The sequence below is a fragment of the Rissa tridactyla genome, chromosome 4 (assembly GCF_028500815.1).
Source record: "Rissa tridactyla isolate bRisTri1 chromosome 4, bRisTri1.patW.cur.20221130, whole genome shotgun sequence".
NCBI lineage: Eukaryota > Metazoa > Chordata > Aves > Charadriiformes > Laridae > Rissa > Rissa tridactyla.
This window is the reverse complement of record NC_071469.1, coordinates 70212355-70238265: the sequence shown is the minus strand read 5'-3', so window position 1 is coordinate 70238265 and position 25911 is coordinate 70212355. Positions and strand designations below refer to the sequence as shown.

At 49.5% G+C, this 25911-nt stretch overlaps 1 protein-coding gene across 6 annotated transcripts in view; it reads left to right on the top strand.

Moving 5' to 3' along the window:
• FERMT2 (FERM domain containing kindlin 2) overlaps positions 1 to 23646 on the top strand; it is a 51598-nt gene extending 27952 nt beyond the window's left edge. For 3 of the 6 annotated variants that reach the window (XM_054199219.1, XM_054199223.1, XM_054199224.1), the window contains 14 exons: positions 3198 to 3332; positions 7017 to 7049; positions 7510 to 7735; positions 7888 to 7990; positions 8331 to 8438; positions 10251 to 10385; positions 12451 to 12500; positions 15337 to 15461; positions 16717 to 16823; positions 17174 to 17395; positions 19585 to 19605; positions 20165 to 20289; positions 20533 to 20674; positions 22231 to 23646. In XM_054199219.1, coding sequence (XP_054055194.1) covers positions 3198 to 3332; positions 7017 to 7049; positions 7510 to 7735; positions 7888 to 7990; positions 8331 to 8438; positions 10251 to 10385; positions 12451 to 12500; positions 15337 to 15461; positions 16717 to 16823; positions 17174 to 17395; positions 19585 to 19605; positions 20165 to 20289; positions 20533 to 20674; positions 22231 to 22404 — 1706 coding nt within the window. In that variant the 3' untranslated portion in view covers positions 22405 to 23646. The remainder of the gene's footprint in view (positions 1 to 3197; positions 3333 to 7016; positions 7050 to 7509; positions 7736 to 7887; positions 7991 to 8330; positions 8439 to 10250; positions 10386 to 12450; positions 12501 to 15336; positions 15462 to 16716; positions 16824 to 17173; positions 17396 to 19584; positions 19606 to 20164; positions 20290 to 20532; positions 20675 to 22230) is intronic. The other 3 variants (XM_054199221.1, XM_054199220.1, XM_054199222.1) reach the window with 3 other exon arrangements.
• Positions 23647 to 25911: the final 2265 nt, after the last annotated feature.

The following is a 25911-nucleotide window of genomic DNA, read 5'->3' as shown; positions in this document are numbered from 1 at the left end:
GGCTCTGGAGCCATTCCTTGTCCCAGTTTCCAATTAACTGGAGCTGTACCATCTGCAAGCCCTTACTCCCTGGGACAGGCTCTGCTTTAGCTACAGTAACTAAACACCGTGTTTGCCAAGCCTGGCTCTGTTCAAAACACGCTTTAAGACCCTTTGTACGCTTATTAATCATAAGCAGCGGCAAATATTTTTTCCACCGGCCGTTTACTGAAAGACTGAAAAGTTGCTTCTGGCTTTTTCTCTAGTTCTGGGATCGGAAATAAAACCAACGTCGCTCTCTTGCTGCTTTTCTGCTCTCTGCTTTTTAGCACGGGGCTTTATTTTTAATGTCCCCCGCAACCCTCGGTTGGTTTCAGTAGGTTTGTAGTCTCGGAGACGATGGTATGACCAGCAGATAGATTTTTGGGAGAAATTTGCGGCTTATCGATGGGAAACCTGCTCGGCTGATGGGGAGCGGGAATGCTCTGGTGTCGCACGGATGCTGCTGCCTTTGCCATGCCCCGCAGCCATGCGCCGTTTCGAAGCAGCTGCCGAAAACTTGCCCGTATCCTTTGTAATCCGACGATAGCGTCATGGACAAGCGAGGGACTATAAAAAGGCGCTTTGAAATCAGATGGTCAAGCTTTGGGCCGGCTCCAACAGATTGCTTTCGGGAGCCGAGCTTGGCCCAGAGCCTTTCTCTTGGCCTCTCTGAATGGTTTCAGCTGAGAGGCTGTATCAGTTGCTAATGCACCATAAATAAACACCAGAGTATAAACCCTGCTAGCAAAATACCAGGGGGAACTCCTCATTTTAGGGCTGTGCTGCGTGCTGTCCCTTGCGCCTGACCCTGGTTGTCCCAGCAGATTTTTTCATCGTGAGGTAAGCTGGCTGTGATAAATGGGAACGCGAATAGCCATCTGGATTCGTACGCTAGGTATTTATTGCTAGAAATGGTCAAAAAGTTGCACGGGGAAACTCTGTGTTGGTCGGTGGGTGCAGGGACAGGGTTTAGCTTGGTAATAAGTATGTAGTGATAATAAATCAGTGTTAAAGCTTAAATTAAAGAAAGCTTATATATAAAAATAAAAATATAAATATTATATAAATAAATATCAATAAATATATAAAATAAAGCTTCTGTTAAAGCTGTGACAGGTGATAGTTTGGAACGGGAGACCCGCAATATGAGAGTTAAATACAGAGGTGCCCAGCCCCTGGGTTCGGGAATGCCAAGGCCAACTGGATCCATCCCTGGAGGTCAACTAAAATCAAATGCCCCAAATGTGACACAGGCACGGTGGGGTTGGTGAGGGTGCACAGGCTGTTATTTAAAATAGCAGGGGAAAAGCACAGGTTTAAATATTGAAAGGCAGGGAGGCTGTCACCGTGTCCACCCCAGGAGGGGACAGCCCGATGCTCACCGTGTCTGCAAACGAGGAGCGAAGCCCAGGGATGTCACCTGTCAGGGAAGCCGTGATTTCATAAATTTTTATTATTTTTTTTTAAAAAGTAATTTTTGGAATGCGCCATTTGTAACAGCAGCCATCCCCTGGCAAATGTGGAAAGGCACTTTTGGTTAATCAGCTCCCGGTGTGTCCCTGGATGGGGCGAGGGGGGAGTGGAGCTCGCTTCCAGCCTGACTTTTCCCCCCTTATTTCCCGTAAGGAAAGACAGTGGCGTGGGCAGGCGGGAATGGGGGTGGATGTGTCCCTCTCGGGTCACACGCTGGAGACCAAATTCCAGTTTTTAATTCTATTAATTCTGTTCTCGCGGCTGGGAGTGTACAGCAAATTCCACTGCTGCCAGCACGGCGGCTGCGCGGGGGGGGGGGGGGGATGGACCAGGGTGAGATACGAACCCTGTAACCTCTCCTCGTTAGAATAATGACTTATTGTCTTGTTCAGCATTCCTCTTGGTGGGAAAATACAGCCTGGCTGCGGATGCAACCAACTCTGTCTCTTCCGTCTCCCGGTCTCCCTTGCAGCTATGGCTGCATGCTTCCATGTGGACAGGACCGGGAGCTGCTTTCCTTAGGGCATCCCGAACCCAAAGCTTCGGACATCTCCGTGCGGCTGAGCATTTTCAAGCAATACAGGCAAAAAACAGAGCTAGAAACAACACAGGGTCTTAAACATGGACAACCAGCTGCAGAGGAGAGCTCCAAAACTCTTCCTTTCAGGCTCAAGCATGACCCATAACCTCCTTTTTTTCGAATACAAGCCGTATTTCAGAGCTCTCCAACCTTTCTGCAGCCTTTCAGCATCGCAGCAGGATGGCTTCGTGCCCAGGTGAAGGCTTTTCCAGGTGGGTTCCCGCATATCGACTGAGGACAGTTTAGAGGAGGTGAGGTTTTTGTTTTCCCCTCTTGGTTTTTGCAGCGTCGGTGAGGGACTCCTGGCTCCCTTCCAGTGGTTTCAGTGGTAGGATGGACGGTGCGCTCTGCTTTCCCGGAAAACTCCTTCTCTCTTGGAAGAGTCTGCAGCAGGCATAAGCAAAGCCAAAATCCCGCCTTTGTAGGAAATCGCCCCAAAATTCTCTTTTTCATTAGCCCCCCCCTCCATACTCCCGTGGCTTAAAACACACACTGTGATGCTCTTCTTTTTAAATAACATGGTTTTAAAATGATTCCGGCTGGTTCTGCGCAGGAAAGTGGGAAAGATTGGCTGTGAAAAGGAAACACTTTGGCCAAGATCTCTTTAAAAAGTGGGTGCCTTAAACATAGGCTCTGAAATTTCCAGTCTGACATGTAAATGAATGGCTTGAGTCTTGGATTGCTCTTATGGAAGTGAGAGTACCTGGGCTGTTACCTAGGGGCCTAAATAGGGGTTTACATGCAGATTAAAACATATAAATTAATACATATAAATTTATTTATTGGTATAATTTATATTTACTTAAGATAATGGATGGGAATGGTACTAGGCTCTGTCACAGGCTCTAGCAGTGCTTGTGTTTGCATGTGAGTGGCCGCGCCTGGGAAATTCTGCATTTTCCCCAAATGCCGTGTTACCTCTCCAGCCAAGGACAGTGCTTGTTTCCAACAGGCTTGCAGGGAAAATATTCTCAACTTGATTTTTAACCATTGCAAAACAGGAAAATCATCCGAGGGAGATACTGCACGTTGCTGGATGTTGTTCCTAAAGGAAGGATATTCGGGGTTTTTTCCCCCTTTTTTCCCATCTTGCCTTTGTAAAAGCGGTCCGTTCTCTCCCCAGACATCAGGCATCCAGAAGAGCTCTCCCTTTTGAGGAAACCCAGAGATCCATCAAAGAAAAAAAAGAAGAAGTTGGATGATCAATGTGAAGACGACGCCTTCGAGCTGGAGGGTCCCCTGATCACGCCAGGGTCTGGTGAGCCGGGGCTGGCTTTGTGAGGATGGGCTTGGAGGGAAGGGGTCACCAAGAGGCGAACAGATAATAAAATTTGGGGGGCGGGGAGGGGGGAAGGGGAATGACATAGCGGTGTTGGTCTGACCTAATTCCTTAAGGTCTGTGCAAGAAACAGACCCCAAATAAATTCCACAAACCGTGCAGGGCTGCAGCACTTGGTCGCGGTCGCACAGATGCATGCCTGGAGCTGTCACGCATACGGGGGAGCAGAACAACGCCAGACTTTATAAAATAAACCAGAAACCAAGCGTGAGCAATTTACCACTGGGATTGTGTTACTGAAAGGTTTTCTTACCCTATTAAGAAAGGAGTTAAATGGAAAGTCGTTCCTAATGTCAAATTCCAGGTGTGTCTGAGGCAGTACCACCGTTCTACTCCATATTTATAGCCCAGCAAAACCAGTATTTTATTAATTGCATTAGTGTTCTCTTATGTTAAGGGTGTAGCTGTAGATGGTAGTGCTAAAAAAACCCACTTTTTATTGCTGAGGGGTGTGGTTTGCCAGTCTGGCTTACAGAACCCGAGCGGAGCTACTTAGAGAATTCCTCCTGGAGTAACATCGCTGATGGAGTAACATCTCTTGCCACAGGCAGCGAACGGATTCAGGGAGGTGTTTGCAAGCAGAGGGGGATTTTTCGGCTCTGCTCGGCGGCTGCTGGAAGTCTGGTCTTGGAAGGCAAATGGCAGGAGCTTAAGCCATAAAGTCGGCCATAGTGGGAGCACTTTACCCCAAATGGACTGGCGGAGAAAGCCGCAGAGATGCGCGCTGCCGGGCGGGAGAGACCTGTCTGCCTGCCAGAGCTCTTGGGTTTAAATCCAGCCGTAAGCAGGAAGCGGGGCAGCTTTAAGGAAAAAAAATAAAAATAAATCTTGGAATTCGGTAAACTTGTATTAATTGTTTTAAGTTAACTGAAGTACAAGTGAAGGTCACGCAGTGTGGTTAAAGCGCTGGTGGCTCTGGGCTTGCAAGCAGAAAGGTTTTGGCTGCACAGGCGAGGGCGACGATGCTGTGGAGCTGCCGTGCCAAAGTGATGTGAACCACAGGCTCTGCGGCAAACCATCAGCGCGGGGCTGTAGCGACGGAAAAACAATCCTTCTTTTGCTCAGGTCTCACTCTTTCTCCTCTAAGTTACTTAAAAATACTTGTGGGCGAGTCCTCTCCCACTCCTGGCTCCAGGAGTTTTCCCTGCATCGGGCAAGGCTCCATTCAGTTTGCATTTTCATTTGGCATTTTTGTCTTGGAAGTCCGCAATTAGCCTTTCCAAAAGTCAGCGTTCACGGAGAGCATCTCCATTAGATTAATAAGAAATACTTGGCACACTTTGGGGGAAATGTATGCAGAAGGTTATTTTTTAATTTGAATTATTTATTGGTCTTTCAGCGGGTCGCTTTGAAGTGTCTTGCTGGTTGTGCTTTCCTTGTGGATGAGATGACTCGCTGCAGGTTTCATCACTGCAGCTACCTGTGAAGTTTAGGTGCCATTAGTTAAAAGTCATGGGTTTTAATCTGAATAAACGATTTCTAGCGTTGTTGCAACATGAGTTTGTGCGCCAAATGCTTCTGTAAAGTTAGGTTTTGATTTCTGTGAATTGCTGGTTCTGCTTATTTCAGTGCGTGTGGAATTAATGGGCATATTTTGTCACAGCACACCTCGTACCTGGCAGGAAAACCATTTAAATCACTGTAGGCAGAGCTGTCAATACACCCACAGGACATGTTGCCCAACACTTTCCATTAGAAGACTTGTATTCACTTGTTTATAAGTTAGCCAAACTTATTTCAGTTGAAACTTTCCATAACATTGCCCGCCTCGGGCAAATTTTTTAAGCGAAGCTTCTTCTGAGATGTTTCAGGCATTCAGACATGATGAGGAGAACATCCGAGGGGAAGCTTGGCTCCTTTGGAGCACTCAAACGGAGGGATGTGGGGGGATGTCCATGGGAAAACCTGCCCAATTTGGGGCCAGAAGTGGGTTTTTTTCTTTTGTTGGTCCAGTTAATGCTCAGCCCTGTCTGGTTGAGCCACATGAAGGCTGAGGCTGGCGCGGTGCGAGGGCAAATGGGGAGGAGGCAAGAGCATCTTTTGGGATGCGGTTTATGGATTCTGATGGTGGGTTATTGCCATTTTTTGTTGGACTGCTCTTCTCCAGTGTAACGACATTCCATGGGGAGAGCACATTTCTGCTACTTTTAGAATCATAGAATGTCTCAAGTTGGAAGGGACCCATAAGGTTCATCAAGTCCAACTCCCAAAGTGTAAGTACCAGATATACAAGTCACCCCTGGCCTTCTCCATCCAAGTATGAAGGTTGAAGGTGGAGATCTCCATCCCTTGACCATTTCTGCTGCTTTTTTACTCATGTCTGGTTTCCTGGGTCTGTCTTGATGGCATGTTGCTGTGGTGCTTACTGGTCCCCCAGATCATTAATCCAGACTGGAAGGCCGGCAAAACTAGCAGGAGCATTAAAAGCACCCTGGTGCTGCTCTTGTTTGATGGCAACATATATTTTCCATCCTGTCAGGCAGTTTAGAATCACGTTTCTGTATTATTTAAGTTTCCTAACCAAGATGTTGGCTGTCATTAGTATGATGCTGCTGATTCAAACCGTTCTTACTGCTCCTTGAGATACCCATGGCAAAAAATGAGGGTTTGGAAAGGTTTTCCTGGTGCTTTGGTCTTAGACTTTTCCAGATGTTTTTCTCCGCTTTCTGTCATTTCTTGGGCATTCAGGAAGGAGGGATTGTTTGGAGTGAGGGACTGGGGATGGCCCAAGGAGGTGGTTCAGGGCAGGGGCAGGAGGTGGCACAGAAGACCTTGCTTGTGGCATCTCAACCCTGCCACGTGCCACCTTCAACACCCTTAATGGTGCCCTTGGAGGTGGAGGTTGGGTGCATCGAATTGCCTGTCTGAACAGGCTCGTGATTTAAAAAGGATGCAACTCTTTCCCAAAAAGCCAATCATTGGTCCTTCACGGTACTGGTGCACAGATTTATGCCCAGCAAATGATGCTGAGCTCACTGCCTGATGTACATAAGCAGTGGAATTCCTGACATTAGGATACGGTCGTTGGACCTCCCTTACAAAAATCCACGTTTTGTGTTCTTAATGTAAAAATCAATGTTCCCGTGAGACGAATAGGGACTATTTAGCTCTTAGCTATTTTGAGGTATGAGATACCAAGCTGGGTCCAATTTCTTCTCTTCAAATTCATAATTTTAAAAGGGTTGGGTTTGGGGTTTTTTTTTTTGGCTGCTTGGAGTCTGTACGAGCTGTAAAGCTTTAAAAGGCCTGGGAGTAATGTGTGCTTCAGGATCAGTTTTGCACCAAGTCGCACCACTTGCTCGGCATATTAATACCAAATTTGTTTGGCCGTCTCAGCAAGCTTTTCCGTCCGTGAAATGTCGTGTTTCTGTGCCCGGCTGTTTTTTTTTGTGAAGTGAATAAAATAACCGTGGAGTCACTTTGGTTGCTTTGCCTGCCCGAATCCACCGGCGCTGCTGCAAACGCTCCATTTGGGTGGTGAAACCTCACCTGCGCTATTCTGCCCTCTTCCGAAAACGCCCATTTTCAGCTTCTGTCCTTTTCTACTCTCCCGGTGACTTTCTCTCGCCTTCTCACTTCCCTCCTTTCTTTCCCTCTCTATAGGCACCGATATTCTTTACATCGGCCCCGTCAAAGGTGAGCTCCACCTCAGTAGGACTTTTGCCCTCTGCCTCTGGTCTCTTTGGCTGCGCCCTTAGTTTATTTTCCTGCTCCTCTAAAACTTTTGACTTCCAAAATCTTTAAGCGACAGGTAATACCGGTAAGTCGGGGGCCCTTCGTGTCCCAGGTGCTGCAGAAACACAGGGGGCAGGAGTTTCCCAGCGTGGGAGACCTACACCTTTTCCCATGGATTTGGGCTGGAATGAGTTTTCCATTGGTTTTGCTCTCAGAGAAGAGCGGAGAGAGAGAGAGGGGCAGCTTTTCATGGGAAAACAAGCAGCACAGTGTTTTCCCATTGCGGAAAAAAAGGTTAAAAAAAAAAAGGGGGAAGGTTTTTCATCCGCTGGCTTCGGGTTCGTGTCTGAGTTGGCTTCGTTGGGAGCAGGCAGGGCTTGGCCGTGAGCTAACTCCCAGCTTTTATTCCTCTTACCGGTAGGAAACATATATTCGAGCCCAGGACTTTATAGCAAAACGATGACACCAACTTACGACGCTCACGACGGCAGTCCCCTGTCCCCCACTTCAGCCTGGTTCGGTGACAGCGCCTTGTCGGAGGGGAACCCGGGCATCCTGGCCGTGAGCCAGCCCGTCACCTCCCCGGAGTCCTTAGCAAAAATGTACAAGCCACAGGCGCTGCTTGATAAAGCCAAAATCAACCAAGGGTGAGTTAAGGATTTGTTTTTCTGCTTTTTTCTTCGTTTTGTTTGTTTTGGTTTTTTTTTCAAATACGTGGTTTTAAGTTGCATTCTTGAAAGTATCATCACGACTGCGCTGGAGCTTTTTGTGTGTGTTATCCCGTGTTGACAATTTACAGATGGCTGGATTCGTCCCGATCTCTTATGGAGCAGGAGGTGAAAGAAAATGAGGCTTTGCTGCTCCGGTTCAAGTACTACAGCTTTTTTGACCTGAATCCAAAGGTACAGAGCTATTAATTTTACTTGCATCTTGCAGGCAAAGGCCTTGAGCAAAGGATGCCTCTATCTCTAATGTGCTTTTGTGTTGATAAATCCTTCAGCTCTTTGAAAATTGGTCTCGCAGGCATCAAACCTGGCTTTGTGTGCTCCCACGTACCGGTTTGCCAATGCTTAGGCGTTGCTAGAGATGCTCTAAGGGTTGCCTAGAGCCACTCTGCTTCGGTGGCAGAGGCTTTTCAGTCTGGGATTGAAGCATTGCGTTGAAATAAAAAATAAAAGTGGTTTGTCTTGAACTGGGCACGTACGTTTTACAACCTTGGCATGTTTTTGCGCTGTGCCGTAGTACGACGCAATCAGGATCAACCAGCTGTACGAGCAGTCCAAGTGGGCTATTCTGCTGGAGGAGATCGAGTGCACGGAGGAAGAAATGATGATGTTTGCGGCACTGCAGGTAGGAGACAGCCCGAGATGCTGACTGTTTTGGTTAAACTTGTTTTTGTAGCTTTGCAGATTTCTCTATTGATGAATATTGATTAACACGATAAGGGAAGCCTGCTGTAACTGTTGTTTTAAGCCTCACCTTGCCTTCAGTGGGAGCTTGGACTTCTTGTGCTGGTAGAAGTCAGATCATTTCCCGTCTTCTAATCCTCACTTGAGCTTATTAGGTAATTTAAATACTTGCTGCTGATTACTGCTCGTGAAAAGGAACTCGGCCTTCTTTTACCAAACATGTTTATGTCTAGCTTAACTTTCAGTTTTGCCCTTCTTAAAAAACCCCAGAAAGTACACTAGGTTACTGAACTGTGCCTTTCTGGCACGCTGCCCCCCAAACAGCTGGTGATAATCTGTGGGTTTCCCAGAACTATTTATTTATCTGTTTTATGAAATACTCGGTGTGATTTGGCATAAATACTACACCTGCTATTGACTTCCGTAAGATGGATGGCAGGCCATTTACTACGTGTGGTCTGGCGGGCCTCGTCGCTGTAGGATGCAGAAGCATCCCCATCAAGAGCAGGGCTGTCTACTCCTAGGGTCCCTCCTAGGAAGAAAAGAGTGAAAACAGAAATTTAAAGACTAAGTTTACCTCTCCAAGAAGTCCAGAGTGGCTTGGGCATGGTCCTTCATGTGAGATTTTATGGACGTCTCTGTTTTCTGGGATAAAAACAGATGTGTGGCTGATACGCCAGAGGGTCATGCTGCCATCCAACGGGACCTTGGCAGGCTGGAGAAACAGGCCAACATAAACCTCATGAAGTTCAACAAGGAGAAGTGCAAAGTCCTGCCCCTGGGGAGGAACAGTCCCATGCACCGCTATATTCCGGGGGCCACCCCGCTGGGAAGCAGCTTGGCAGAAAAGGACCTGGGGGTGTTGGCGGACACCAGGTTGACCATGAGCTGGCAATGTGCCCTTGGGACAAAGAAGGTGAATGGTGTCTTGGGCTGCATTGGGCAAAGCATTGCCAGCAGGTCGAGGGAGGTGATCCTTCCCCTCTGCTCAGCACTGGTGAGGCCACACCTGGACAACTGAGTCCAATTCTGGGCTCCTCGGTGCGAGAGGGATATGGACATACTGGACAGAGTCCAGCGAAGGGCCACGAAGATGATGAAGGCCCTGGAGCATGTCTCCTTTGAGGAAAGGCTGAGGGAGCTAGGACTGTTCAGCCTGGAGAAGAGGAGCCTCAGGGGGATGCACTAATATATATAAATAACCTGATGGGCGGCTGTAAAGGATCCAGGCTCTTCTCAGTGGTGCCCAGTGACAGGACCAGAGGCACAGACTGAAACACAGGAGGTTCCTCCGAACATCAGGAAACACTTTTTTACTGTGAGGGTGACTGAGCACTGGCAGAGGTTGCCCAGAGAGGTTGTGGAGTCTCCATCCTTGGAGATAACTCAAAAGCCACCTGGACATGGTCCTGGGCAACGGCTGTAGGTGGCGCTTCTTGAGCTGGGGGTAGGACCAGATGATCTTCAGAGGTCCCTTCCAACCTCAACTAGTCTGTGATGCTGTGAAATGCCCTGCGGGGTCCAGAGCGGTCCTTCAGGGTTTGTACCACTGACTCTTTGGACTGAAAACAGCCTAGATGGTCATTCCTGACTCGACTGCGCTCAGGGCATTTGCCAGGCTCTGCTCCCGCAGGGAGTATGGCTCTGGTTTTCCACTCTGTTTCCCGACCGTGGTGGCTGTGTCGTGAGGAGCCCGCGGCATCCAGCAGGTCGCAGGAGCATCCCAGTTGAAATGCTGTGCCTTGCCTTTCAGTACCACATCAATAAGCTGTCCATCATGTCCTCGGAAAACCACCTAAACAACAGCGACAAGGAGGTGGATGAGGTGGATGCCGCGCTCTCGGATCTGGAAATTACTTTGGAGGGTGGCAAAACGTCAACGATCCTGGTAAGGAGTGCAGGCACGCGGTGGCAGGGTGGCTTGCGCGTCCCCTCCTCGCCTCACACGAGGCAGGAATAATCATCCCGAGCTGGGAATTTTTCCAGGCATCCAACTGTTTTTCTTTCCTTCCTCTCCCTCTTTTTCTATTGCTGCTCTTATGGCATGAGAAAGTTGCCCATGGCCCAGTGGAGCAATGCAGAACACAAACCCCCATCATTTTTTTTTTTAAATAATATTTTTTGAAATACCGAGGGGTAATTCTGGTGGGAGGGGACCCCGAGCAGTGCCCAGCACGGGACCAGCGCCAAACTCTGCTCTGAGCCCAAAGTGGCATAAAAACCTCTTTAAACACATGGAGGATTTGAACCAAAGGCTATGTTTAAGCTGTCAAACTGCCTTCTGTTTTTTGGGTGTTTGCAGTTAATTTAGCAGGGAGAGCTCAGCCCATCCCACCTGCCTGTCTCTGCAGAAGTCAAGTGCAATGTTGCTTTTTTCCTGCTGGCACCATAAGACCAAATGGCTTTGGAGAAGTCCTGGAGGAGCCGGCATCTTACTGAAACCCCCTCTGGCACCAAGCCACCTTCCCGGTGAAATAATGGAAAAATAAATTTAAATTCTTTTGGTTTCTGTTCTCGCTACCGACTTTCCAAAATACTGAATTCTTCACGCTGAGGTTTCTCTTCCGCTATTGCTAATTCATGGCAAAGTTTGACAGTACTTAAAACAGCTGGTGGGATTTTCAGAAATAACTTACACTTATGAAACCCTATTTTTATTAAGACTGGATTTCAGCCTGGAGTGGGCTATGACTGTATTTCAGAGGGTTTGGGGTTTTTTTTTTTCTGATATGCTGTTTTAACACTGGTTTTCCACCTTTAAAAACATAAAGCCCAAAAACTAAACTGCAGAACAAGGAGTAGGCTTGGTCAGACTTGGCACAGCACGGCTTTTCCAGGCGCTTTGCACATTTATACCATCTCTGAGTTTCATTTTAAGTTCTTTCAAACCCTAAAACCCCTGAAATTTTCCAGTCTTACACTTCATATAATTTTTTTAAGTGTTTACGAAGGGTCTCTTTGAAGTTGACGTCCCTACTTAGCCTGCTTTACTGGCATTAATAACGGCAGAGATTTATAATATTGACCAGTCGCCGCAGGGAGAGCAGCGCTGCTTCAGTGCGACAGAAATCATGACAAATTTTAATCGCCGGGAGATCTTTTATAATTTCTTTGCAAAACCAGATTTGAAGCCCAGTACTGAGGAACAGTCCCTGCCAGATAGGAGTGAAGACGACAATGATTCATCAAAAAAACTCCATCCCTTTCCGGAGGGGCTGCTTGCAGTAGCCATTTCCAGATGCATTCGAGTAATTGAATACGGATAATGGGCAATTACTGGATTGTTTGTTTAGATCCTGCATTTTTTTCCCCCATGGTATCTATAAACAGCCTTGCTCATTGCAGATGGAAAGTAAACCGTCTTGCTACTGGAAGCTGTTGGAGCAGCCTTTGCCTTTTCTGTCTCTCAAAAAAACCCTTCAGTTTGAGCTCGTGGGAATTGGAAGTGCCACCCGGTATATTTTGCTCATCCAAAATGTGAAGATAAACTCAATATTAAAAAAAAATGGGGGGAAAAGCCTTTCTAGAGTGTTGGAAAGCCCTTCCCCAGTCCTCCCTGCAGCTGCAAAGCAGTGTCTTTTCCTTTTGTTTGGAGCATAAGGAAAAATGAAGGGAGGAGAACAATCCCTGTGTGAACAGGAGCCGGTGTGACCGCCGGTGACCTCGCGGGTGGGAATTGGCTCCGGCGGCAGCAGGAATTCCTTAAAAAAAAAATAAAACCTTGTCCTCGGGTTTCCAGACGGCACTTCTGTGCAATAGATTTTTCTCCGTTTGCTTCTCCCGTGAAGCGGATGGGGCTTTCTCAGGAGCGTTTTCATGACCCCTGAGCCCCCGATGTTGGCCGGTGAAGCTGCCACCAGCTTCCTGCCCTGCGCAGCGTCCCTTCCCTCCCGGTCCCACCATCCCAGCTCCACTGGGGCAGGGGGGTGAACGGGATCGTCTTGTCTTTTCAGGGTGACATCACTTCCATCCCGGAGCTCGCCGACTACATTAAAGTCTTCAAGTAAGTGCTGATGGGAGGAGGTGCTTGGGAAACTGGTAATGTCTGTGAATAATTAATGGTCCTACCGCCTAATACCCTTTCTTTTTTTTTTTTTTTTTTAATCTCCTGGCTTAAGATCGCACCGCTACATTATCTCACGTGAAAAGCCGGCGAGCAATGGCTGTGTAATACCGCAGCTCAGAGCATCTGCGCTCTCGTGCTACTAAAACATTTCACGTCTTTATCCCGCACGTGGCGTGGTTGCTAAGTATTTCACGCTATTCCAAAATAACCGATTCGATGCTGAAGTTGATCTTAAATATAAAATCCAGGGTATTTTCCCACTATCACTGCCCCAGCGGGTACGCATCCCTTCAGGAGAACTTGCTGCATCCCGTAGCCAGCAGCACATGCTGGGATATTTCTTTTAACAATTAATGCCTGGGAGATAATCAAGCCGTCCTAAAATTAGGAGTGAAACCTAGAAACCTTGCTTAAATACTTCTCCTGGTTCGCAAGAGGCTGGATGAATTATAAAACAGCCAGGATCCTGGTCTGTCTGCCCTCTCCTTGCCAAAAGGAGCAGGTTAAGCTGACTCTGCTCCTCTTCCAGCTCACTCAGGATTTAGGGGTTTTTTTCTATTTTATTTTGCTTTGACTTGGACGGTGGTATGTGGAAACCGGGAATGGCAACGTCTGGACTTTTAAGTAACATTTTGGCAGCCGCAACCGTCTTTTGCAATTTATTGCCTGCTGCGGCGGGGGTTACGGTGAAAGTTCTGGAAGCTGGAAACGATGATGAGATTTCACAGCATAGCTATAGGATGGGGAAGAAAAGCTGTAGGCAGCGAAATAGCTCTGGAACAAGCTTTTATTTTATTAATTGTTTGGTTCTGGAGTCAGAACCTGCCACTTCGGTTCTGAAAAGCTCTTTCTCCCTCTCTGAAGGCAAATGATTAAGGTCTTGGTGGTCATCCGGGCTTGCGGTCTGTCTTAATTAGGGCAGTTTTCAGGGCTGCAGCCTGTGCCCTGCATCTGAGTGGGTGGTTTTTTTGCCCCTTGAACAAACAAACAAACAAACAAACTTGCTCTTTCCTTTGATGTCCTTATTTGCCAATAAAATTAGGCGCGACTCAGGGAGCTAATTGCTTGCAAATTGGATGCTCCAGTTGGTGGGGCAGGAGATGGAGCAGCGAGAAGCTGCTGGTTTCTTCCCCTTGCCTGGTGCAGCCCCGAACCCCAAGGCTGGGATTTGAGGGTGTCCTGCTGCAGCAGGGAAGCATGGAATTGCCGTTTGCTCCTAAAAACAAAGGCCAGGAGGTATTTTACTGCCAGAAACGCAACATAAATGATGTTGAGGAGCTGGCTGAGCTTTGGATGTGCCTCTTGTCACACTTCATTGTGGAGGAGCTGCAATTTGTCCCCAGTATGCCTCATGTATAAGTCCTATAGATATGTCCCTATACGTGCCTGGTGTTGCTGCAGCTACGTGGGACCTTTTCTTGCCCCCAGCAGCCAGGTTACTGCCTGTGCCAGCCAAAATGCCCTGCCTGCAATTTAAAGGAGTCCCCCTCAAAAAAGCTCAAGACGGTAAAAACATATTAAAACATCTTTAGAGAAGGACCCAAAGTGAAGGATGGAAAAACCTGCACATGCAGGATGGCTTGGCTGGAGGCTGGTGACTTCTCCTGTAGTGGGAGGCAGCTTTCGAAGGAAATCGCGGTTGTGAAGTTTGCACGGGGCCGGGCTGTGTGTGCCAGGGTTTCAGGAGGAGGAAAACCAGCAAAGGCAGGAGGAGGCAGCAAATGCCCCCAGCTCAGACGTCCACCAGAGGTGTGGGAGCAGCGGGGTTCAGGCAGACGCCGTTGTTTCTTCTCCACCTCCCGAATTTCCCAGAGCAGCCCCCAGCACGCTTTCGCTTGGAAATGAAAATGCAGAGTCCGGCGGACAAGCAGTGGGGGCCATCGCATATTTGATCCCTAAAGATAGAGGGGTTGAGCAGCTGTCTCTGGGATGGAGATGGGAGAAACGCATAGCAGTGAAAGGCAGTGAGGTACAGCCTTTGAATAAGGTTTAGAAATTTGGGGGGGATGGGTTAAGAAATTCAGAAACTTGCAGCTCTGTGAAGGTCCTGGGCTCGTGGTGGGATGAGCAGGCTCAGGGTACCACCATGCCAGGTTGTCACCTTGCTTTGCTGCGGGCTCACAGTTCTTTGCTTTAAAGTCGAGGAAAATCTGTGTTTTCCACAGAAAAGAACTGAACCTTTTCTGATGCAAAGTGGAGTATTCCAAAAGAAAACAACAAGCCACTCATGCGTGTGCTTGACCGACAAGTCCTTTAGAACTTCCTCTTCCTTTCAGAGCTTGAGCAAAGGGGTTCCATTCTAACGTGGCAGATGAAGAGACCTGTTCAAGGCCAGGCTGGATGGGGCATTGAGCAACCTGGTCTGGTGGGAGGTGTCCCTGCCCAGGGCAAGGGGTTGGAACTGGATGATCTTTTAGGTCCCTCCCAACCGAATCCATTCTGTGATTCTATGATACGAGGCAGATTTGCAGCGGTTCTTGGGCATGTCTGTTTTTGTAATACAGTTCTCCAGCTCCCCTCACCTTGCCCTAAATGAGTGGGACCTCCATGGGATTGAAGAGTCCCGATTTGCAATCGTAGCTTAATTTCTCGACCCAGCATTGTATTGAAGGGACAGTGAGTGGGGGCTGAGCTCCCAGGCAGGGACTATCCCGGGGCTGGACATACCCCAGGCTGCTGACACCAGGTTTTCAAGGGTGAAATGAGTTTCCCGGTGCAGCAGCTTGGTTTAGGAGCTTAAACCAAATGTAACATCCCTCAACCTGTCTGGCAGGCCCAAGAAGCTGACGTTGAAAGGCTACAAGCCGTATTGGTGCACCTTCAAAGATACCTCTATCTCCTGCTATAAAAGCAAAGAGGAATCCAACGGGACTCCTGCACACCAGATGAACCTGAGAGGTAAGAGAAACCTCGGCGCCGTTGCGTTTTATTCCAGTAATGGGCTGCTCCTCCTGCACCTTGATTTCCCACTGATTTATCTTCTTGGCATGCCGTCCTAGCGCTGGGTAAATGCGTTCGAAGGTCTGAGGGTGCCAGGGTTTGATAGCATGGCGTGTACTTAGGCTTTTAGAAAGTGAGTACGGTGTACATGTGACCCCCAGGGGAAGCTCCACCACCTCCCCAATACCACGGGGAGACAACTTGCCCTTCTCCTTTTCGTCGTGGCTATCCAAAAGAATTGAACTAACTCCCTCATCAGAGAATACGTTTGAGCACACGCTGCCCCAGAGAGAACAGACCATTCTCTTCCTCCGCTGCCTTTAATTTTTTTTTCCCTCCTCTCCCTGGTGCTGGTTGTGAGCAGCCGCGCTCAAGCGCTCCCTGCGAGCCTCGCACATGAGTTTTTAAATTCCTACGGTTGCTGGCTTTTCTTCTGTCAAGTTAAACATTCCTGCTCCGGCAGCCACCAGACTGCAGAGAGCTCTTTTTTTTTCCCCCGTGGAGGCAGGAGCAGATGGGATGCCAAGCGACCTCAGGCTGGAGTCAGAGCGAAGCCCGGCCTGCCAGACCTTTTTGGGGAGCTTTTGACATATCTGCTGTGACGGCACTTTTAAAAAATCTCGGAGGCGGCGTTGAAGCGGCGCCTGGGCTAAGCAGGCTGGTTCAGTTCATCACCCCCTGGTGTTTATACAGCCGCTTGTAGTTCTCTCCAGACACCGAAAGCGAGGTGCTCACACCTCGCCGCAGGCTATAGCAGTGATGCACCCAACCTAAATAATCTAGAGAGGTTTCAGGCTGAGAGTCAGCACCCATCCAGCTGCCTTTTCCTACCCTTTCATGAAAATTTTGGAGATGTGGGGCGTTTGTCAGCCGTCAGGTCCATTCATGAAGCCAGGCAGGATCTGCGAGATGAATCCTGCGGGCACATGTTAGCTTTGGCTTTGTTGCTTTCAGCTCAGGTCTTGCTTTTTTCCCCCCTTTTTTCCTGTCACTTGGAAAAGGAGACATCTGCCACAGTTTTTGTCCCGGCTATGTAAAGCATTCATCCCATCAGAGATGTGGTGTAGGTCCTTTGCAGCACTGAGATGCTGTTGGACACCCTTTAGTTGGAGGGGCTTTGCTTTTTTCTTTTCCTTTTTTTGTGTTTTTTCCCCCCGGCTTTTTAAAGCGTGGCTCTTCACACCCCTGTTAACCACCGGCTCCCTCATTGCAGGATGTGAAGTTACACCCGACGTGAACATCTCTGGTCAGAAGTTTAACATCAAACTTCTGATTCCGGTGGCGGAGGGAATGAATGAAATCTGGCTTCGCTGCGATAATGTAAGTTTATCACTTGGACCGTCCCTCTCCGTCCTTTGCCCACCACCAGCTCACGCTTGGATGTGCTGTGTAGCTGGTGTTAATAAAAAAAACAGAATACGAAATGCACTCACGTGTGTCTGACCTTGATGTTCAGAGAACATGTGTGAATATGGAGTAGAAAAATCAGCCCTTGCTCTTCCTTGGCTTTGTCCCATGGTCGTAGCCCGCACATTGGCTGGGTTTCTGCCCGTCTCTGCGTGTGCTTGAGTCTCCTGGGGCTGGGAGGAAAATAAAGGCTCCCTGCAGTTTTATTTTTGGGGGGGGGAAGGTGGTATCCGCGCCATTCTGACCCTCCGTTTTGGGGGCAGGAGACGCAGTACGCCAGCTGGATGGCTGCCTGCCGCCTGGCCTCCAAGGGCAAGACGATGGCCGACAGCTCCTACGGCATGGAAGTGCAGAACATCCTCTCCTTCCTGAAAATGCAGCATTTGAACCCAGACCCGCAGCTGATCCCGGAACAAATCAATACCGACATTAATCCCGAGTGTCTGGTTTCTCCTCGCTACCTGAAAAAGTACAAGAACAAGCAGGTACGTGCTCGCCCGCTCTGCCGGCGCGGTGTTGTGCTGGTGTTGATGTGGACCGGGCTGACCCTGCACCCGTTTCGGCGGTAGCCAGCGTTTAACACTGTGTGTTTCGGATGTTGTCACTTAATCGGATGCACGCGGTTACTAAAACAAAACGCCAACTGAAATGTGTGGTTTCGATCCAGCACCTGGTGATGGCACCCACGACCTTAATTATGCCACGTATTACGCAGCGGTGCATGCACACAGCCTTGGCAGCGGGGAACCACTTATTTTCGTTACATTTTAAATTTTCTTACATTTATTTTAAAAACAAGGGAATGGTTTAAAACAGGGGAATGGTTTTTTGCCCCTGCTGGTACCGAGCGACGGTGCAGCAAAGCACGGGCCAGCTGCCCCTGTCTCTCCCCGTGCAGACGTAGCAGCGATGAGACGAAATCAGTCCCCGGTGCTGGGATTAAAACCCCTTCCCTTGCCCAGAATCCGTGCAGAAATCCTCAGGATCAGTGGAGTTGCAGTTGCTTGCAGCGCTTTATCCAGACTTGGCTGTAATGCGGTTTGCATATTTCTCTCTTTGCTTTTCCACTACTTCCAAATGCCAGTCCTTGAAACGTTGCTTCATTTCGAGTTGCCGTGACTTGCGCTTGAACTCCGCGCTGCACTCGGTCCGTGCATGACAGGGCCGAACTGTTCCACGCTGGAATTAAATGCTTGACTTTCTGAAAGACGTTATATGTCAGGACAGCGGCAAAAATAAGTCAGGCCTTGCTCCTCCGTGGCCTTTCGGTGACTTAATCCTTCGGCTGTAGCTTCGCAGCCCCTGTGCCTCGGGCTGGCTGCGGCTAGATAGGATTTCTCACAACCCAGAAGAAGGCTGCAAGTCAGAGAAGCAGGAAAAATATAACTTTTTATTGGCACAGCACGATGATTTCCTGGCAGTGGAGTTATATTTTCTATAGCCCTTATTATTCTTCTGAATAAGCCTTTATATCCACTTGGATGGAGGAGAGGCTGCATAAATATACCATTTTAACATATATAATACCTTCTAGGCTTGAACTCAGTAAAACGGAGGCACCTGGAAAAATATTAGCTCTCAGAACTTGCTTACCGTGCAGGTATCCTCGTTAGAAAAACAACCTCCGTGGAACCACGGGGACGGGCACGAGCCTTCGTCCTACTCCAAGCCGGGCCAGTGGCCACGATGCAAACGCCGGGTCCCTTATAGACATCAGCTAAAGAGCAGATTTCAGCTTTTCCTTTATGGCCAGAGGCAGAGCTCGCAGCAGCGGAGGATGTTTTTGAGGGATGGAGGCTGTGGGAATGCAAGGAATTCGGCCGCAAGGGTCCCTCCGCGCCCTGGCACTGGGGAGGAGGAGGAGGAGGAGGAGGTTGTGCAGCCCACCAACAGCACTGAAACGGGAATTGGCAGTGGGCCTTGCTGGAGGATTTATAGATATGTTTGGTCCCACAGCAGCCTCAGACCCGCTCGGGTGGTGTTTGTCTCCATGTGCCCTTGCACCAGCCGGAGGTTGAGTTTGGGGAGCGCCAAATCCTAAACACCAAAAAAAAAAAAAAAACCAAACAAAAAGAAAACCCAACCCGAAATAAGTGTATTCACAGCTCCCAGGTGCCTGGCTGGGGTTCGGTGTCGGAAGCTGCGTCCAGCCGGCTTTGCAAGGGCAGAGGCATCCCCGGGGAGCCCGGCTGATGTTGTCCTCCAGCCCCTTCTTACCCCCAGCAGCCTCCCCAGCATTTCTCTGCGAACGGCAAATAAAAGGAGCTCTCGAGCTGGCGGCCCGTAGCGAGCTCTTGAGCTTCCTCCGCCAGTAAGTGGCCTGGAGTTCACGCCGAGGCACGGGGGGTGTGTGAGGACATGACTTCTTCTCTGAGCCGGCAGCGTCACCTTCCCCTTCATCCACCAAAACCACCCCAGGACCAAAAACCATCCCGGAACCGCACCGCTGCTCCGAATCTCTGCCCCTCTCCATCCTTACGTTCCACTTTGGCTGCTTTTCTGCCTCAGAAATGGTGCATGTGGATTTTTTTTTTTTTTTTTTTTTTTTTGCTTGAACTTTGGTTTGCAGTTAATTTACACTTTTTTTCTTTGCTTTGTTGCCATATTTCTGATCGCTTTTTTTTTTTTTTCTTTCTGCCTCCTTTTCTTTTTTTTTTCGCCTTGCCATCTACAGCCAGGCTATGTAAGAGACTTGGTAAGTGACAGCAACAATAACATTAAGCTACATTTAAGCTAAAACTTAAAATAGTCTAGAACCCCCTTTGGTTTGGAGAGCAGCAATCAAAAGACTAACAAAATCCACACACACACACCCGCCCCGCCCCGACCCCGGAGAAATTTGGGCCCTGTTTGGTTTTTATAATAGTCCCCAGTGATTTTTATGCTGCGAAACAGGAAATTCTACACCAGAAATTCGCCCCGCCGTTTGCTCACGTCCTGCGCCTTAAACCGAATGGGCCCAAGTGGCTCTTTGCCTCCAGACGGCTCAGATCTGTATTTGCTTTTATACGTCTGGAGACACGAAGCCAGAGCAGCTCCGCGTTTATCAGCGGCGGTGGCAGGCGGGGAGCGCCGGGAGCTGAAATCCATCCTCTCGGGTAGAAACCGCCACTCCTCAGCGTCGTTCGTAACCGCGCTGGCTCCCCAAACGCCTCCCGAGTCGCTCCCCCTTGGCGTGAGGGTCGCGGTGCCGCCCGCTGACGAGCCCCCCCCCGCCTCGGCCTCACGCCCCCGCTGTGTCTCGCCGCCCGCAGATCACGGCCCGCATCCTGGAAGCCCACCAGAACGTGGCTCAGATGAGCCTCATCGAGGCGAAGATGCGGTTTATTCAAGCCTGGCAGTCGCTGCCCGAGTTCGGCATCACGCATTTCATAGCAAGGTGGGTGGCTCGGCTGGGCAGAAAAGGGGGAATTCCATCAATAAATCACGGGAGTACGTTAAATAATGCAGCGCATCCTGAGCTGCGGGTGTTGCGCCCGCGCTGAAATTAAAAGCATTTATTGCATCGGCTTATAAAACCGGTTTTATAAGTTAATGCAGCCGGTGAATTAATAAATAAATTAAATAATAAATCAATAAATACATAAATAATCAATTTTATTAATCCCTGGCCGTGTCGCAGGTTCCAGGGGGGCAAGAAGGAGGAGCTGATCGGCATCGCCTACAACCGGCTGATCCGGATGGATGCGAGCACGGGCGACGCCGTCAAAACCTGGCGGTTCAGCAACATGAAGCAGTGGAACGTGAACTGGGAGATCAAAATGGTGAGACGGCGTTCTGCGCCTCGGCCGCTTCCCCTGCTCCTCTTACGCAAGGCGGGCGCTGCTCTCGAGGGGTTGTTGGGTTTTTTTAAGTTGATTTTGTCGTTCGCCTTTTAAAAAAAGTCGGGTTTTCACAGCACTGTTTTCCCAAGCATGTCCTGTCTGGCTGCATTACAGCGATTGAGTTTCTCCTCTTCCCTTTTCCTCCCTCCTTGGAGATGTAGCGGAGCTTGTCCTAACTGCTGCTAGAGTTGAGGATGAACCTTAAAAAGAAGAAAAAAATTAAAAGAAGAATCTTCCTTTAACACAGCCGGTTACACACTTAACGCGTAACGATTTTCTCCGGTCTCTGAACACCCCCTCAAAGGCAGCTAAATAAAATCGAACTTGAGACCTGGTGCTCAGGCTCGATCCTGACCAGCAACACAAACGTGCTGGGTCTTGTCCATACTAAAATTTGTTTTGTTGGCAGTACAGCTCGTGCTGGACTTGCGTGCAAGTACTGAAAAGCACCGGCAGACCCTTCGCTGGGCTCCCAGATGGGCTTTTACCCAACTGTTATGTTTGGATGCGCAACGGTTTTTGTGCTGCTTTTCCGCACAACACCCCAGGAGAAGTGCCAGGGATCCGGGGGGAGGCAGGGGGGGCCGGCTGTTCTCCTGCGGTTTGCGGCCATTGAGAGTTGCTGGCGAAATCATCCAGCTTCCCCTCGGCCTCTGAGTCTTTGTTTTGACCCAGTTGCAAGCCCCAATATCCCAATTATTCAGCTGGGATGCTCTGCTGGGAATCCCCCTCCCTCCCGCAGAGCTGTCGCGGATGGGGGGACAAAAAAAAATAACGGGCATCAATACATCAATAAACAGAGAGTCTGTTCGGTCATGCCAAAACGAGCTCCCCCCCCGCCCCCCCCCAGCTCCCGTAAAGCATTTCTACGTCCAAACTCCGACCTGGAATAAACTCGCGGGGAAAACTGGAAGGAAATGCCAGCCCTCGGCGGGTCTGTGCCCGGGTTCTCCTGTTTCACTTGAAGCGAAGAGGGCGCTGCCCCGTGCTCAGCGCCGACGCAGTTATCTCTGAGAATAAAAGGTATAATGATAATTTAAATAAATAGGTAGGTAAGTACACAGGTAGGTAGGTGGATGGGTGGGTGGATGGATAGAAAATTAAAATAATGAAAAGCAATAAAAGGTATTCATCTATCTAAAAAAATTAAATCGAATAAAAATAAAAGGATAAAAAAGCAAGAAAAGGTATTTATGTGTCTAAAAATATAAACAAAAATAAAACAATAAATAAAAAGGGAAGAAAAGGTATTTCTGTATCTAAACATTCGAACAACCTGGACATTTGCATCACAGGATACCTCGAGTTGGAAGGGGCCCGTAAGGACCATCGAGTCCAAATCATCATTTACCTCCCTGTTTTTCGCTTAGGCAACAAAAAAAGAAGGCGTCTGGGTTAAGAGAAAAGAAAACTAAGGCAGAAAGGAAGCGCGTGTGCGGGTGTGACGCCTCTGGGAAGGCGCCGGCGGAGGTAACCCCTCTGGTTTCGCCCTCCAGGTGACGGTGGAGTTCGCCGACGACGTGCGGGTGTCCTTCATTTGCACGGAGGTGGATTGCAAAGTGGTTCACGAGTTCATCGGCGGCTACATCTTCCTGTCGACACGCGCGAAGGACCAGAACGAGAGTTTAGATGAAGAGATGTTCTACAAACTGACCAGCGGTTGGGTGTGAGTCCCACCTACTCTGCACCGAGAGGAAACCCCGTGGCCATATTAATATTTAACTTTAAAAAGCTGTTCTTTGAAATATGCTGCTTAATAAAGTAAGCTTGAAATGTATCTTTTTTTTTTTTTTTTTTTTTAATCATGAAAATTTTTGCATTACCAGACCAGTTAATCTGTGTGCACTAATGAGCACTTCTGTTAATTTGCTATAACGAGACCGTGCCTGGGCCAGGCGATCCTGCCACTGGCTTTTAGATGCAGAATCTGACGGGCGGAGCAGGATAAGATTTGACTGACTTTAAAATAGCCAATTTTTTAAGAGAACTCTAAGCCATCTTCTCGTAAAGCCATCCGGGGCTTAACCTATATGAAGTCTATTTATCATGTTTAATGCATGAGTGTTTTCTTTCTTTTTTTTTTTTTTGGCGGTGTTTTTTTTTGTTGTTTTTTTTTTTTTTGAATTCTGTACATTTGACCTTTTTCGAAGTCGTCCTTCCCATAAATAGAATTTCCATCTCTCCTTTCACACTACACGCACCGGGACTGCTCCAGGTGCCTGACATGCCTTGGGAGATAGTCGCGTGTGGCCTCGAAGATGATCTTCTGTTAGTCTGTTATAGCTTGGTTTTATTTGTTAACTTGCCTTTTGATAATCATTTATATTGTCTTTTTTTTTTTTTTAAATTTTATTTTATTTTTACACCGTATTGTATTACGACACTTTTAGTATTCACCAGCATAGTCACTGTTCTGCCTATGATATGCAAACTTTTTCATTACAATATGAAGTAAAGGTCTATGAAGTATAGGTTTTGTGTAACTAATGTAAAAAACACAAATTTTATAAAATTGTACAGTTTTTTTAACTAGTCTCACAAGCCAGCTAGAATATTGCATAGATCGGGTGTATCAGCATTAACTATAGTATGCCTGTAAGGGGGGACGGGGAGTAACCAAGAAACACAAAAAAAAAAAAAAACAAACTCCAAAAAACCCCAATTTCAGTCCAGTAAGTTTTTCTCTAAGTTAAGTGGGATCTCAGAGCTGCGCCACAACACCCTCCATAACTGATACCTGGGGCCAGGACCTCCCCGTTCGTTAAGCCAGCGCAGCGTTAACGCTAACGAGGAGCGATGTCCTGCCCCACCTAATGCCGGGGAATAACCAGTGTTGCGTTCCTGTAGTCTGTGGTTTCAAGACTATGTACAAATGCATTTTATTTTAAATAAAAGTCAAATCTTTTATTTAATATTCAGCCGCCGCTCCTGGTTTTTGTAGCTCAACTGCGCGGCTCCCGTTGGGCACAACTGCCCCGTGCCTCCGCGCCAGCCCCTGGTGTTCCCTCCTGCTGCTTTATCCCGAGTTTGCCAAAATAAAATACCACCAAAAAGTAAAGCAGAACAGAGGGATGGGGCAGGAGAGTCCAAGGCGGAGCTTTGGCCCCCGTCCCTGGCCAGGCAGGTAGTGGGGAAGCAGCCTCAGGGGTGCGGGGAAGGACGCTGCCCGGGATGCAGGGAAGGATGCTGCCCGGGACATGGGGAAGGATGCTGCTCGGGACACGGGGAAGGATGCTGCTCAGGATGCGGGGAAGGATGCTGCTCAGGATACGGGGAAGGATGCTGCTCAGGATACAGGGAAGGATGCTGCCCAGGACACGGGGAAGGATGCTGCCCAGGATACGGGGAAGGATGCTGCTCAGGATACGGGGAAGGATGCTGCCCAGGACACGGGGAAGGATGCTGCCTGGGATGTGGGGAAGGATGCTGCTCAGGACGCGGGGAAGGATGCTGCCCGGGATGCAGGGAAGGATGCTGCCTGGGATGCAGTACCCTGCCGGCACCTCATTTGAAGGCTGCTGTGTAAAACAGCCTCGGCACAGTGGGGAGTAGGAAAATCGATCTATTTGCAAACCAGGCTTAAAAGGCTGTATTTCAGCCTTTTGATCAGCAGCGAAATGAAATCGGGTTGGTCTCCAGGGAGGCCCCTTGACCCTGTGGAGCGGGGATCTGGCAGGCGGCAGAGATGCTGAGGCCATCGGGATGTTCCCGGGAAGTGATGCCGATGAGGGATTCATCCACCCGCTCGGCACAATCCCACTGCCCAAAAATGCTCCGAGAGAGGGGTCTGGTCCAGCTCCCGGCTTCAGGTTATCCCGTCCTGACATGGCACAGCCGCAGTGGGGCCGGAGAGGGGTCGAGGAGGAGAAAGGGGTGCCAGAGGATGACGGCTGCTCACCTGCGCCTCCATGTCCAGGAGGACTGAGAGGGGCAGGTGACGGCAATGCCTGCAGCATCTTCCCGGGCGTGAGCGGAATTTACTCCTTGCAGGTTGGTGCTCAGAGGAAATCATGCGTTTCCCCCTCATTTCTGCTGCAATCCGCTGGGTTTTTTTTTTTTTTTTTTTGCACCACGTGCTTTTGGATGCTCCATAAACGCGAGGGGAAGGAGGGGGCCAGGAGATTCCTCCCGCTCCCACCACAAACGGGACGGCGGCCAGGGCAGAGGTGTGCTCGGGATGTGACGGGGATGCTCCCAACCCTGCCCCACGCCCGCGGGTTTGTTTTTTTGGGTGCTGGCAGGTCCCGGCTGCCCAGCAAGTCCAGACAGCCCCAGGAGGCAGGGAATGGGATTTTGGCTGGATGCAGGAGCGGGCGAGGCACGGCAATGAAACCCTGCCCAACCTGGAATTAACACCCAAGCTGGGCGTGGGAGGGGGAGGGCTCCCTGAAAAATGTTTTACCTTCTATTTCACGGCCTGAAGTTATGCGGGATGGGGGAGAGGAAAGGTCGGGGGGGAGAAGCTGGCATGTCCCACCCAGCATCCATCCATCCATCCATCCCTCCATCCCTCCATCCATCCCCAGCCCCCTCTGCGGGGCTGCGCTGAATCGGGGCCTGAATTCGCGGCTGATACGCCAGGAAACGCTGAGCAGAAAAGCAGAGGAGGTCGGAGAAGGGGCATGGGAAGGCAGAGGCTGTTTTCCCACCGCATCCCTTCCCCGGGTGGCCCCCCCCCTCCTCGGTGACAGGAGCCGGGAGAAGCTGGGTGGGAAGCGGGGAGCGGCGACGGGGCTTGCAGGAGGCTGGGAAGCAGCGAAGGGGTCGCAGGGGGGCGGTTCGAGGGCATCCAGAGGAGTCTGCCGAGTTTTCTAGGAGTCATTCCTTTCTCCTCGGGTGAAAAGATGTGACCGAAAATGGGCTGTGGGAGCAGAGGGAGGAGGGAGATTAAAAAAATAAAAATAAAAATCTGTGGTTTACCTGAAGTCTGGAGAAAGCCCAGCTAAAATAGAGCACGAAGCTCAAGCTCAAGCGCCGGGGCTGGCCGGCACGGACGGAGGCGGGGGGTGAGGAGGGAGCAGGAGGAACGCGTTGGAAGATGTTCTGGGGAGGGAGGTGGTGAGAGCTGGAGCCCACGGGAGGGGACGGAGGAGCCACCCGGGGACAGGGGGCCGGGACAAGGACAGAAGCTGAGGCCAGCCCCAGGAGCCATCAGACAGCGCTGGTGGGGTGACGCC